Source organism: Elgaria multicarinata, chromosome 18 (genome assembly GCF_023053635.1).
Source record: "Elgaria multicarinata webbii isolate HBS135686 ecotype San Diego chromosome 18, rElgMul1.1.pri, whole genome shotgun sequence".
Taxonomy (NCBI): Eukaryota; Metazoa; Chordata; class Lepidosauria; order Squamata; family Anguidae; genus Elgaria; species Elgaria multicarinata.
This window is the reverse complement of record NC_086188.1, coordinates 551,292-565,445: the sequence shown is the minus strand read 5'-3', so window position 1 is coordinate 565,445 and position 14,154 is coordinate 551,292. Positions and strand designations below refer to the sequence as shown.

General features: G+C 48.2%; 1 protein-coding gene across 2 annotated transcripts; it reads right to left on the bottom strand.

The window, feature by feature from the left end:
* Positions 1–4,659: 4,659 nt before the first annotated feature.
* ANAPC7 (anaphase promoting complex subunit 7) lies at positions 4,660–14,030 on the bottom strand. Of its 2 annotated transcripts, XM_063143685.1 has the most exons (11): positions 13,890–14,030; positions 12,068–12,254; positions 11,717–11,836; positions 11,321–11,432; positions 10,631–10,784; positions 9,923–10,065; positions 8,828–8,945; positions 7,698–7,894; positions 6,887–7,111; positions 5,941–6,091; positions 4,660–5,189 (listed from the first exon to the last, which is right to left on the bottom strand). In XM_063143685.1, the coding sequence occupies exons 1-11, from the start codon at positions 13,988–13,990 to the stop codon at positions 5,000–5,002; spliced, it is 1,698 nt and encodes a 565-aa protein (XP_062999755.1). In that variant the 5' UTR covers positions 13,991–14,030; the 3' UTR covers positions 4,660–4,999. The 2 variants fall into 2 exon arrangements, with proteins under 2 accessions (XP_062999755.1, XP_062999756.1); XM_063143686.1 differs by lacking the exon at positions 13,890–14,030 and having other exon boundaries at positions 12,166–12,248.
* Positions 14,031–14,154: the final 124 nt, after the last annotated feature.

Here is a 14,154-nt window from a genome sequence, read left to right as displayed (position 1 = left end):
GATGGAAAGGAGCATTTCTACTGCGCCGTGTCACGGCACACCCGGCCCGTTCTGGGCTCCCGCACTGCCACTGCCACTGCCACTGTGAGGTTTCTGCATTGGCTGCCAATAGAAGCATCTCAGTCCTGCCAAGGGCTAAGCCCTTCTTCCTAAGCCACGGATCCCAGCTGGGAAAGGTTCCAAACTCCTGAAAGCGCAGCTAGCAACACGGTGGAGGGGCTGTCTGTGTTCCCTCACCAGGCTGCCTTTGATGCAATAGCACGTTCTGCTTCAGAAACTCATACAAATCCAACTGGTGAACCTAACATCCCCCACTCCGGTGGCCTCCTGATGTGCTGGACTACCACCTCCATAAGGCTGGGAGGAGTAGGCCAAATTCTGGCAGGCACCAAGTTGGGGCAGGCTGAGCAAGACGGCTCCTGGAGGCAGGGCTTCCTCGGTGGTGGCCTGATCTTTATTTTCCAGTATATACATATAAACAAATGTTCATAAATAAATACATGTTAATTATACAGTAACCTTTTTTACCACCCAAAGTTACAAACATAATTAATTTTCATTTCAGGTTTCGTTTATCCCATTCCCTCCCTATTCCCTCCCTCCCATTGTCCCATTTCTTTTTCTGGGATGTTATATCACTTCTGTTTATCTCTTCCTTTATTATTTTATAGTTATTTTCTAACCTTACTTATTTTCAGGAGTCCCAAAGCGTCCTATAGGCCTCTGCCAGAGTTGTTCTGTTCATTTCTTCATATATTCTATATATATTTTGCCAATCTCTCTTAAAGTTATCTTTTTGTTTTATTCCTCTTTGTAATTGTAATTTCTGTGTCAATTTTTCACTAATTGCTGTTTCCCAAATTTTCCTTTCCCATATAGCTACTGTCAGCATCTTTGCTGTTTTCCAGTTACTTGCTATTAATTGCCTTGCAGCTGTCAGCATATAGCCAATTAACGGTTTTTCTTTTATCTCTTTATTTTCTTTGACAAAGATATGAAATAATGCCAATATAGCAGTAATTTTTTCCATTTCTCTAAAGACCCTGTCCCAAAATTTCTTTACTTTCCCAGTTGCACCACATATGTATTTGAGTTCCATTATCTTTACATCCTCTCCAGCGAGAGGGTATCAAAGTCTTGTTAATTTTTGCCAGCTTAACCGGTGTCCAATACCATTTCTGGATTAAGTTTAAGGCGCCTTCTTTTATTCTTGTGGACGTTGTTTTGAATGGGAATCTTTCAAAAAAATCTCTCATTCTTCTTCTCCTATCTCCTCTTCTCTATCCCTTTGCCATGTCTGTTTTATTGTCTTATTTCCCCTAATCTCCTGTTTTATTAATATTTTGTATATTTGAGTTATTAACCCTTTGTCTCCTACCTTCCTAAGGGAGCTCCATCTGGCAGCGCCTGTTTTTAGACACGGAGGTTTGCCTTGCTGACCTCAGGTGGAAGCTACTATTTGTTTTCCATTGCTAGTTTGGGTCTTCGTTTTTGATCTTTCCTGGTTTTAGCCCATTTTAAACTTAACACATCTGCTGTTTTAATATATTGGTGTATTTTGTGATGTTTTCAGGGTCTTTTTTTTAAATTAAGTGTATGCAGACTTGTAGTGCTATTCTTTTGGAAGGAAAACAAGAACATAAATATTGTATTTAAAAAAATGGTATTCCAGATATAAAGGTGTCTAACCATGTACATTGATGGTGCTATATAAATAAATAATAATAATAATAATAATAATAATAATAATAATAATAATAACCTTTGTTCAGAGGAACACAGCCAGTGCCTCACATTTTCTGGGAACATACATTTTCCAGCCATGGGTCTCTATGATTGTTATATCATTTTGTTTTGGAGCTACAATGCTCAGGTGGTTCTAGTGTGGGGATGTACAACTCACAGCCTTATTAAAAACACCTCTTAAAACAAAGAGCCTGCTTCCTCTGCAGCCATTTCCCGAGTCTTTGCCGAGTCTTTGCCTTCTTTGCCTGGGTGCTGGAGGGAGAAAGGGAGGCTGGCAGTAATTTTAATGATGGATTTCTGGCTATAAACATCCGTCACCAGCTGCAGTGAGATTTCCAATGCTCCTTCAACACAGAACATTAAATAGCGATTAAATCCATCATTAGTAACACGGGAGGTGGCTGGTCCGGAGACATTAGGCGCAAGTGAATATTGAGGACACAAGACTCCCACCAGCACTGCATTGTTTTGCAGGGGTATTAGCTGCACCTGTTGGCTCTAAAGGGCTGAATGAAATCCAAAAGCCAAGCCCCCTTTTTCCACCGCAAAGTGCAGCTTGCTGTGATCCAATTAACTCAATTGGTTCTAAGTGCAGACTCTCAGCCGGTAAAATGAGGCAGGGAGCAGGGGGAGGTGCTATTGGCGCTTGCTGGGCAAATTCTTCCTCTCCTGTCCAGGGTGGGTGGGTGGGTGGGTGGGGGGCTTCCCCAGAAGTCCTCTTGCAATGGGGCTGAATGAGGCACCAGAAGCAGTCCTACTAGCTTGGCCTTCTCCAATCTGGTGCCCTTCAGATGTGCTGGACTGTAGCTCCCATCAGCCCTAGCCAGCCAGTGGCCATGGTTGGGAAGGAACCAGGCTGGGGAAAGCTGAACTACGCGAAATCAACCCTTGCCTGCATCTCCAAGCCGTGGTCTTTCCCCTCAGCCAACTTCTCCTCTCTCCTTCCCTTCCTAGAGGATGTGGCGAGATGTTCCTTTCCTCCCCACACCCCAGCATTCACACTCTTGCCCTTATTTTTGGGGTGTGTATGTTGCTATTTTGGGTGGGTGGCAAGGATACCGAAAGAGTGCCATAGAACTGCATTTGCCCACGTCCACCAACCCCCATCCACCAAAGTTTAGGCTGGAAGATCCCCTGGGACAAGATGTCTCTTCCTTTGATTACATAGAGTTCTAGAGACAACGCAGATGAATGACCATGTATGTATAACAATACAGTGGGGATAACAAGTAGCTAGAAAGTGAAGGGAGAGCGCAGCCCCGGCAGTGCCAGGACCCTTGTAGGGAGGTTAAAGCCTCTCCCACGGCCCTGGAATCCCAGTTGCATCCCACCCCTCCAACGACTCCAGTGGCCATTGCCACCCACTGTGGCCAATAGCAGCGTCAGAACAGTGGCCTGCAGGGAAAGAGGGCGTTTAGGTCACATGGAGTGGTGGATGGCGGCCTGCAGGCTGCCCACCCTGGATTTACATGCTCCAATTAAGGGTCCTCCTCACCCTTGCCTGGAGAAAGTAATTTTGAAATAGGGATACCTGAAGAGCACACACTTAAAGCCAGTGGATCCAGTTTCTCCTCTAGCCATTGTAAGAGCTGGTGTGTTGTCACAGCTAAGAAGAGCACAAGTTGGGAAAGGCCCAAGTTCAAGCCTCACCTAGCTATATTAAAAAAAGCAGCAGCAAAAAAGCATTGGAAGGCTTTAATTTAGTGGGCCAGGGGAGCCAAAGAACTACACAAACCTATGACATGTTAAATCCATCCTGAACTCTGGCCCTGTTGACGGTCACAGCCTGCCTGTGTATGAGCCATTTCTCTACCCACCACGAACCTCCTCTGGTGAACTTAGGAACGGGCCCTGAGTCCCCACTTCTCAACTTGCCCTGTTCTGTGGAGTTTGTGTCTGCAATTTTGGGATTCCACTCAACGCAGAATACAAAATGGGTGCCACAGCTCATTTCCCATCTCACAGGCAATGGCACACAATTCTGGCATCTGACGACAGAAAGAAATGGAAAGAAATTAAGAAAGTAAAGCCAGCACCCTCACTTCCAAAATGACATCCATGACTGCTGAAAGCTTTCTGCAAAACAAAACCTCCAAAACCGTCCAGGATAAGGTGTGCTCCAGGGATAAGAGACAAAATGCAACTATGGAAGAGGGGGGCGGTCTTCGCTTCTTCCAGACCCCACCTGGTATGGCGTAGGCCACAAGAAATAGCCATTTTAGAACCTAGCCTCCTTTGAGCTGAAAGAAGCTCACGGTGGGGTCAAGACAGCCAGGAGAGGGAAGGCACCCTCTTCTCCTTTTCGGCATGACTTCACAAACCACACTTTTTCTGGGCTCCTGTGCCACTGGGCTGCGCTTTGAGGGAGAGTCACCCCCAATACAACCAAACCAAGGACTGAAGCACAAAATGCTCACACGGCTGTTTTAATAGTTTATGTAGGAGAGGGTGGAAGTCCAGAGATACTGTTAATTGGGATGACCAGTTACCGTAAGAGCCTTTCACGGCCCGTATTTCCCTCAATGCTGCTTCATTTCACTTCTTCCAACATGAAGGCGTGAAAGGAGCACCACTGGTTACAGCAGAAAGAGGAAAGCGCTGCACGCACAGTTGACTGGGTGCTCCTCCATGAGGTGCCGGAAGCGGCTGGCTTCTGTTTCAGAGTGTGCCTGTTAAGTGCCCTACACAAAAACACAGGGGAGGTTGGGGAAAGGGCGAGGGGGGAATTTACTGCCCCTCTGAAGGTCTCCCACAGGCCTGCGGAGGCGTTCGTGCATCTAAAGACACGGCAGGCTCTGTGAATAAAGCCTCCTTTCATAAAGGACATGAAAGCAGCCTACATTTATCCACCACTGGGGATCAAGCGTAATTGGTTTGCAACATGATTCCGACATCATTTTAGTCATTAACAAATGATTGAGAAATGCTTTATAATACGTTTACAAGCGTCTAATTTTAGAAACGAGAACTCTACGTTGCAGTTTGACACCGATGCCTGCCCACCACCAATCCATTGAAGTGGCTCAGCTGTCTCATTAAATAAGGAGCATTGAGCTCAGAAAGCAGAAAAAGAACGGGGTGGTGCTGCTGGTTTCCCCCCCAAATTGCTCAGCTGCTTTGGATCATGGCCTCAGTCCAGTTTTGGCAGCGGTGCTCTCTGGCCTTGGGATTCTTCATGCCAGGGAGAAGCAGGACATCTCGGGTCAAGCCCACCAAGTGCCATGACTCCCGGTCACCTCGGAGGCGGCCTGCCTCACTGCATGCCAAACCACTGCTCCTGGTCGGCCCATTGGGCGGCCTCGCTGTCACTCCCTTCGAGATCCCCTTCCTCTCCACTCCCTTCCATGTCATCCACATCCTCCTCCTGGGTGGCGTCTGTTGGACTTTCTTCTTTTTCCATTTTCTGCATTCCCTCCAGTGACTTCTGATCATTGGGATCCAAACTGGGCGAAGAGAAGAACAGAGGGGGCAGTAGAAAGAAAAAGACAGACCCGCTCACGCCCATCTCCTTTTCCATCTTGCTAGGCCCGGTTTCTGATATATGCAGCCTCTCTGCTTTATTCCCATGGGAAACGCTGAACCATCCCTTACGTGCCGAGGAGAAAATGGCTCCTGCCTCGTCCGTTCGCACAGTTAGAGGGATCTTGCAGAGTGCAGCTTTTGAACACACTTGGCTAAACCTCATGAGCTTCCTGACTGCACAGAAGTGCGGCTTTTCAACCATTCACAAAGGACAACGCAAGCGATAGGCAGCGCAAACTTCAGACCCAAGCCTGCCCAAGCATCCTAACGCAGCTTAGTCTCACTGACGTCTGAGCAACTCAGCCGCCTCATGGCCGTAAAGAAGAAGAGCATGTATTTCAGAAATAAAGATGAAACAGTTGTGTTTTTATTAAAGCTGTATTCAAATACAGCTTTTTTGTAAAAAAAGAAATCTGCTATTCTTTTTCTTTTTTTTTTAACACACAATATGGGCATTATTTGATTCCAGGCAGCAGCTCAGCAGGGCTGACCAGCAGCCGACTGAGGAAGATGGCCGAGGACAGCGCCCACCCCCCACCCCCCACCCAACTGTGTGTCCTTCAGACTTGTGGAACTACAGCTCCCAGCACCCCTCCAGCCAGCCTTATTGGGGAAGGTGGTTATAACTCCTACAGCGCCTCATCGTCACAGCAACCGTTCCCAGAATGTTACCTGAGAGCAATGCTGTACTGGTCCATGGCCTCCTGGTACTCATTCACAGCCACGAGGAAGTCCCCTAACATGCGATGGAGAATGCAGTCACTCTGGTTGGCCAGGGCATTCCGCAGCAGAGCAATTCCCTCTTCGTATTTCTGTTCTCGGCCTGCGGACAAGGAGATTTTAGGCTGCTTAATATCAGGGCTGCCACCCAATTAAAGAAACCTTTCCAGATTAATTGCAAGAGCCTCAAATTAGGCATACTCATGCAAAGGTATGCAGAGCTCTTTAAAAGTCCTCAGAAGAACTCATTCTCTCTTGGGTTTAGATGATGCACATGCGTGTCACACAGCAGCACCATATCAGAAGCAGCCTTCCTTCCCGTTTGAGAGAAGAAGGACTACTTTTAGTCCCATGGATTTAGAAGGTTTTGCATTCAATTAAAAATAAAATCAACCCAAATCATTAGATAAGTAAAGACACAATCCTATGCCTGGCTAGATAGATCGTCATGCCATCAGAGTGCAACTCCATGAGCCATGCTGGTTAGGCAATGACGGGGTCTGCAGTCCAACGCGTCGGGAGGGGGGCAGGTTAGGGAAGGCCGGATGAAGCACTGCAGCCCCACGGCACGTGGGCGGCTCCTTGCCAAATGACACCAGGGAAGCTCCATTTGCAAGGAGTCATTTTAAGTGGGCACTGCTAGTTCAGTGGCAAATTCTTCCAGAAAATAAACAGAAATTATCGGAGGAATCTGAATGGTTGGCAGCTGGTAGCCCACACCAAGTGTGGAAGAAAAGGACGCTGCACGTCAGAGTTTGGTTACAGCTGGAAGAGATTTGGGAGAGAATTGCTGAGCAGGAGTGATGCGCACTGCAGGGGAGGATCGATGTGTGCCGAGTAAGAGCTATGTTGACAAGCCTGCGCAACACACACACACGAACGGAGGAAGCAGACTTACTGAGAAGCTCCGCCTTCTTCACCACGGCTTTGATGTAATCAGGGCGCTGCGTCAAGGCTTTGTCCAGCAGTGTCTTTGCTTTTTCCTGCGCAACTGGATCTTCCAGGCAAACAGTTGCCAAGAGAGTAAGAGTCTGTGCGTTGGCTCCCAGGGTTTTGTACACGTTATTAGCCATCACCGTGGCTTCACGGAGACCGTTGGATGCCAAGTAGCATTCAATAAGACCTGAGAGTCAAAGAGGTCAATGTCAAAGTAACCAGAGCTCTTCATTTCAGAACCATTGACAGCCAGGCAGCCCAGCCCAGGGAGAATGACCCGTTTCAATGTCCAAGAACGGGGAACAGCGGGCTGGAAGTTCTCACTTTTAGGGAGGCTTCCTGGCATGTCAGAAAGACGACATCTCAGTAATGAGATTCATTTGTTGATCTATAGCAGCCTTCTCTGAACCTGTACCATCCAGGTGTTTTGGATTACAGTTCCCATATCCTCAGACAACAAGGCCAATGAGGAAGGGCCGTAGCTCAATGGTAGAACACACACTTTGTGTGCAGAAGGTCCCGGGCAGCATCTCCAGGTAGGGCTGGAAAAACTCCTCCCTGAAACCCTGGGGAGCTCCTGCTGCCAGTCCGTGTCAGCAACACTGGGCGAGACAGACCAAAGGGTCTGACATGGTAGAGGGCAGATTCCTGGGCTCCTAGTCCAACACACCTGGAGAGCACCCGGTTGGGGGAAGCTGGCCTACAGGGACGCTGTTCACTCTACCGCTCGATTGGGCATGGCAGATTTCAGGACAGCCGCCCTCTTTACTTGCCTTCATAGCAGTCCAGCCGACAAGGCGCGAGCCGTATTGCTTCGCGGAAGTGTATGATGGCTTCCTGCACCCGCCCCATGTTCCGAAGCGCAGCGCCTTTCAGCAGCAGCGCCTGCACACTGTTGCTGTTCAGCTGAATGGCTTTGGCTCCCAAATACAAGGCCCGGGAGTAGCGCTTGCTGTAGAAACTGTGGCACCTGCAGAAAGGAGGGGACTGGGGGTGAACCGTCAGAGGGCAGCCGGGGCGTTCCCGTTGAGCCAAGGAACGTGGGCAGGGCATGCTGGCCGAGGGGGAGGAAGGGGCTTCCCTGGCACATCCCCAGCCACTGTGGGGATCAAACCCTGCCCATGTCACCGTGTGGATTCACTACCCCACACACCTCTTTCCCCAACTCCTACGGCCTCCCATTTCCATCACCACTTTCGACGATGGGCAAAAACTGCTGTCTGTCTGTCGAATAGCGTAGTGTGAAACTCCCTGCTAACGGCACAATGGTCTATGGCCATTAAGAAATGCAATTTTAGGTTTCAATGTTCTGAAATTATACCTATTTTTCAGGAGTGTCTCCCTGGTTATGAAACCCCTTAATAAAGGATGCCCAATTCTGCTCGGGTCTACCAGTTTTTAAGATACCACAGTACAGTCTTTTCTGTTTATAGGAAACATGAAGGACTTTTCTAATTTTTGTGAATTATTTTACTAACGAACTGCCGCGAGCAGCAGCAGCAGCATTGCTGGAAAGGCAGAGCTACAACATTTGTAAGTGAGAGTTAAGTTCTCCATGGCAGGGTTTTATTTCAGGCAGATTGGCTTTGAAATCCCTGGATATTTTCAAACCCAACAACTCTCAGTTCAACAGCAGCAAGAAGAGGCTTTGGGAGCAGGATTTCTGTAGCGCACCTCAGTGCAGAGACTCCTAGACATGGCACGTAAAGCCGCCTTGGTTGAACTATCAGACCTCAGTGGATCAAAACTTGGCTGCCTGAGAGTCAGCCATTTGCCCTGAACCTAAGATCACTTGAAGAGCAGCCAACCCAGAAGCACTTGGCTCTCTGCCAGAGCCTTGATGGGTCCAGCCTCAACACAGCTCAATGGAAGAGGGAAAAGGCAGCAAGAGACAGCTAGCTACCCTGATACCACCCAAGGCTCGGCGTGCTGATCAGAGATGTTGAAGAGACGGCAGCCTAGATTCTCTACATCCTCCAGGCGACCTTCACGGGCTAACAGGTAACCATAGACGTCCATCCCTAAGGAAAAAGAAGGAAAGAGCTGGACATCGAGAACAACAGTGCTGCTGTGGCCCTAACAGTGAGAATGTTGGACTGGAACTCGGGAGAGACCAGGGTTCGAGACCCCACTCTGTGTGACTTTGGGCTCGTCACTCAAGCTCAGCTTCACCTATCCATTTGCAATAATGTAATAATAAATAATAGACAATTAAGAAAAAGACAAAAGTTGAGATTGAAGAAAACTAGAAGCTAAGATAATTTACAGCTGTCATCTAATAAGCAGAAGAGCACCTAGAACCAAATAGCTTTTAAATGCTTAGGAAGGGCAACTAAATGTTCCCACTTCTATGCATGTATCCACAGACACACACACTAAAAAAAACCATATTAAAAATACTTTCTATAGAAGTTAGGAGTGTTTCCTAATTTAGTCAGTTATTTTTCACATTTCTTTGGAGGCCCACAGTAGTCCAAATCTATACTTAAAAAAATTTAAAATGGAAGACCTAACATTGAAACGACTATCACTGGCTGTGAATAATTTTAGATGTGTTCAACTCAACACAAACGTTAAATAATGGTCGATACTTTTGTACCGCAAGAACATCCCCTACTTAATACAATGCTTTTAATGCATCGATTGTTAACCATATACTTCCCCCCCTTAACTGATTAGAAATGTCTTACTCTGGGGTTTCATTATCTCTCCGATTTTAATAAGCACAAAAGGCAGATAGAAAAAGAACGGTCTGCCTAATTTGTCCTAGTTTTTCCTTCAACCTCAATGACATTGCAAACGAAAAATGAACTAGCTGGATTTGTTTGTTCCATTAAAGTGTAGCTAAGGCTGCAATCCTACATCCACTTACTTGGGAGAAAGTCACACTGACTTCAGTGGGGCTCACATCTGAGTGGACACGCCCGGAACTGCGCTGTAAATAGGACCAAGGGCACAGGTGATTGTAGCAAGGCCTCCATCTTTTCCAGGGTCTTACCTTTTATTAAATATGGATCCAACATCTGTGCTTGTTCAAATTTTAGAATTGCGTTCTTATTGTCACCGGCTCTGAAATACAGATCTGCTAAACTCCCCAGAATATCCACATTATCCCTCAGAAGTGACTTCTTCTCCAATGAGCTTTTGGAAAAACAAATTGGAAAAAGTAATAATAGATCAATAATATTTTAACAGCAATTTAAAAAACAATAACAACCACCTCCTGGAGCATTTGTGTGTTTATTATTAGAAGAATGTGTATCTTACTCTTCTGTTAAAACAAAGGTACTTTTCATTTTAGAAGGCAGACACAGCAGATGCCCTTAAGCTATAGCTAAGATATTTTCTTCAGTACAAAGCAGCTTAAAAGGAGGAGGTAAGAACACATGATCCAAACGTAGCCAGAGAGAAGGCGGCACGTGCTTAAGGTGTTCTTTCTTTCACTGTGAAGCATCTCAGAAAGAAGGCTTGGGGCTGCATGCATTTCTTCAGCATATTAAAACGCTTTGCCATAAATCAAGAAGGCAATCCTAAATCAACAGCAAATTGTTTCCAGGCCGGCTTGGTGTTGAAGGAGTACGGACCGACCCCTGTACGGTCAGTGCCTGGGCTCCAAACAGCAAGGAGCTTTCTGCTTCAAGCAGAACCAGACACCCTGCAAGACCTCCTTCAAGAAAGCGGGCTCGTGCCTGCCCCGGGTTCTTACCAGATGGTGTTGATGGCTCGGGTGTTATCACCCGTGTGCACAAAAGCATATGCCTTGATCCACACCGAAAGCCAGTCCAGGTTTGGGATACTCTGGATCACATTCATCGTCATGGAGGCCACTTCTGCACCTTTCACTGAGAGTGACAACAAGCCTGGAAGAGAAGCGACGTTTCGTGTGAGCGCCATGTAGACCAAATGCGCTTGGCAGCCCCAAGGAAAGCGTGTGCTCAGAGGGGGGCAACCTGTGGCCCTCCAGATGTTTTGGCCCTCAGCTTCCATCAGCCTTAGTCAATAGGCCAAAACATCTGGAGGGCCACAGGTTGCCCATCCCTGGACTGGAGAGATCCAGCCCTTCAGATACCTGAATTTCGTACAACGCCGTATCTACGATACCAGCTGCCAATTCTTAGCACAGCCTTCCCCTCTAGATGTTTTAGACTACAACTACCAGCATTCCTGACTGGTCACTATGCTGGCTTAGCCACCATGTGTATCCCTTTAGCACCTCTTCATGACCAGGCAACTGAATGTCTCCACGCCTGACTTAATCCCTATGTTGCCACTTGTCCATGCCAAGAATATCCACATTTACCCGGGTTTCTCAGTCGCCCCCTTTTTCTGCCCTGTAAGGACACTGCGCTTCAAAAGAACCCAAACAGTAAATATTGGTAGAAAGAAAAGTGGCTACCCAAGATGGCATCCAGCGCGAGTGGGCACTGCCTCAGCACTTCTTTGTAACTTGTCACAGAGGAGCGTTCCTGGCCTGCCTTCTTGTACAAGTTTGCCAGCATCATGTTAATCTGTAACCCACAGAAATACAGTGATGAAAACAATGCCGTTTTAATAAGGACCTAAGACATCACACTTTGCAGAGGAAGGGCCTTCGACCTGTTCGCCCCACGACTGCTCACGGGCAACTCCCTGGGCTCGAAATGACTAATGGCACATATTTTTCTTTGCCTTTATCCAAAAAGCTGGAGATTGGTGTCTCTATTTTGCCACCAAAGGCTGCTGAAGGAATTATCTCACACCTTCACCTAAAGGCTTCTGAGAAATGTAACTTGATTTGCTAGGAAGAGCCTACCTTAGGGGTTCTCTGTCTTGAAGGGATTCCATCAAGTATAGCGATGGCATCTTTGTCTTGCTTCAACATTGTATAGCACTCTGCCATTTTGTATTTCACTTCGATTTCAGAAGGCAGACACTAAAGTAAATTAAAACACACACAAAGGCTGTTTGGCAGCTTTGGAACAGGAGGAAACAGAAAGGCAGGAGGATGTTTGCCAGTTGGTTGGTGGTATACAGATCACATCAGGGCAAAGAATCTTTCAAATATGAACTCATTTGGATAGCCATCAACTTGTCATGGGTAAGCAACAGCCACCTGCCTGATTGGCGAGGCACAAGCAATATACGGCCTTGTAATTCTGAGTACCTGGCTCTGAGGAGTAGACGCCGCGTTCCCAGTTGAAGGTCTGACTTTCGAAGTTTTACTCAGCGCTTTCTTCTGCTGCAAAGCCATGGTATACTTACTGACGGCATTTCGGTATTCCTTGTCATGGAAGAGAGAATCTGCGTGATACACAAGAAGCTGATACTTCTGCGACGGGGAAAACAACTCACTGTAAGAAACACAAAGCAGACAGGCGTCAAATGACGGCACGAGGACCCTTGCCTCAAGCCTACCTGGAAGGGACGGTCAATAGAATTCTGCCTTCGTTCTCAGACCATCCCTCCATTCCATTTCCCAACCAAGCACCAAGATCTTATAAGGTGTTGCCTCACCCCAATCTGCTCTTGGAGGACTTGCTGCCCTACATCTGTCAAGCCGAAAGCCCTCTGCCTTGAACTCTCTAGGTGGCCTTAAGCAAGCCACTACTCTGCCAGCCTGAAGACGCCTCTTCCTATAAATGCCAAATGTTCTCACCACGATGAAAGGCACAGGAGCCTTACTCTTTCCAACATCTGATCATGCTACCCCAGATCTACCCATTTCTTCCTCCACCCAATCCAATCTCCCATCACACCCATTCCTTTCCCCACCATAATCTTTCCGCTTTGATATGGACCAGCCAAAGGTAGAGCAGCCCTGTTAGCTTGGTGCAGTCTAAGCAGATGTATTACATACAGTACCTTGTGGTCCTCCAGATGCTGTTGGACTACAACTCCCATCACCCTTGACCACCGGCCATGCTGGCTGAGAATGATAGGAGTTCAAATCCATCAACATCCAGAGGGTCACAAGTTCCTCGCCCCAGTATTGCAGCATGAGCTTAATCCACGCAAGTTTATGCCCGAATAGATCTGTTAGCCTGTAAAAGTGACTCAAGACTCTTAAACGAACGTGAAACCTCCCCCAGGCCTTGCAGGGGCACAATTTGCATCCCGCTCAACGAGGCTTACTCCCAAGTAAGTGGCTGGCTGGGAAATGCTGGGAGCTGTTGGCCTTTTTTCCTGCCTAAACACACATAGGATTGCACCCTTATTGTAGCAGAAACTTTTGTGGACGAGAACCTAATTAGACACTGGAAAGGTTAGCCTCATTTCTCAGGTATATAAAGATGGGGCGGCGGGGAGGGGAGGAATGCAGTCAAATATCCGAGAAGGGCAGACTGTTGTTGTTGTTAATAATAATGCATCATTATTATTATTATTATTATTGTTATTGTTATTACATCCCATGTTTTTCCCCTCCAAGGAACCCAAGGTGGTGTCCATGCTCCTCCTCCTCCTCCTCCCCATTATATCATCACAACAACCCTGTGAGGTAGGTCAGGTTGAGAGTCAGCAAACAGCCCAAAGGCACTCAGTCAGCTTCATGGCCGAGCGGGGACTCGAACACAGATCTCCCGAGTCCCGGTCCAACACAAAGTCACAAAGACAGAATTCACACCAGTAGTGACTAGAACTATTACACAACCCTTCCGGTTCAACTGTGTTGTTCACACCTGTCAGCAATTTGGGGAAGAGGGTTAGGGCTGGGGAGACTCGGGTTCCTTTAGGGCAGCCTTCCCCAACCGGGCGAGGGAAGGCAGCCTTCCCCAACCAGTGAGGATGATGGGACTTGCAGTCCAGCACTCCGGGAGGGGCGCCCGGTTGGGGAAGGCTACTTTGGAGCAGCCACACCTCACAGGGCTGCAGTGGCGATCGCACGGGCGGGGCGGGGCGGGGCGGGGGCAGAAAGAGGCGGACGGGGCTGCAAGGGGCAGCAGCCTTCGGCGACCGCGCTCCCCCGGCTGCCCGCCCGCCCGACTCACGGGTTGTTGCCGCTCATGGTGAGCAGGAGCCCGCTGAGGAGCCGCACGTTGGAGTGGAGCCCGGCGGCCGCCATCTCCCGCACATGATCCACCACGCTCATGGCCGCGGGCGAGCCGAAAGGGAGGCGAGGAAAGGCGGCGGCGGCGGCGGAGGCGTTGAGCGGCCCGCAGGAACTCTAAAATGGCGCCTCTCGGCGGGGTCCTCGCAGCGAAGGCGGCCATGACACCCGCCGGGGAAACCGCCCCCGGAGGGCTGCCCGCGCGC

What these genes read in the sequence shown, in the direction of transcription:
- ANAPC7 (XM_063143685.1), bottom strand. Translation starts at nt 13,990, where the DNA reads ATGAGCGTGGTGGATCATGTGCGGGAGATGGCGGCCGCCGGGCTCCAC. An exon ending in GAGCCTTGGGTGGTATCAGG is followed by an intron (nt 7,895 to 8,827) that starts GTAGCTAGCTGT and finishes TCCTTTCTGCAG; the next exon opens with GTGCCACAGTTTCTACAGCA. An exon ending in GAAGAAGGCGGAGCTTCTCA is followed by an intron (nt 6,092 to 6,886) that starts GTAAGTCTGCTT and finishes CCTTGTCCGCAG; the next exon opens with GCCGAGAACAGAAATACGAA.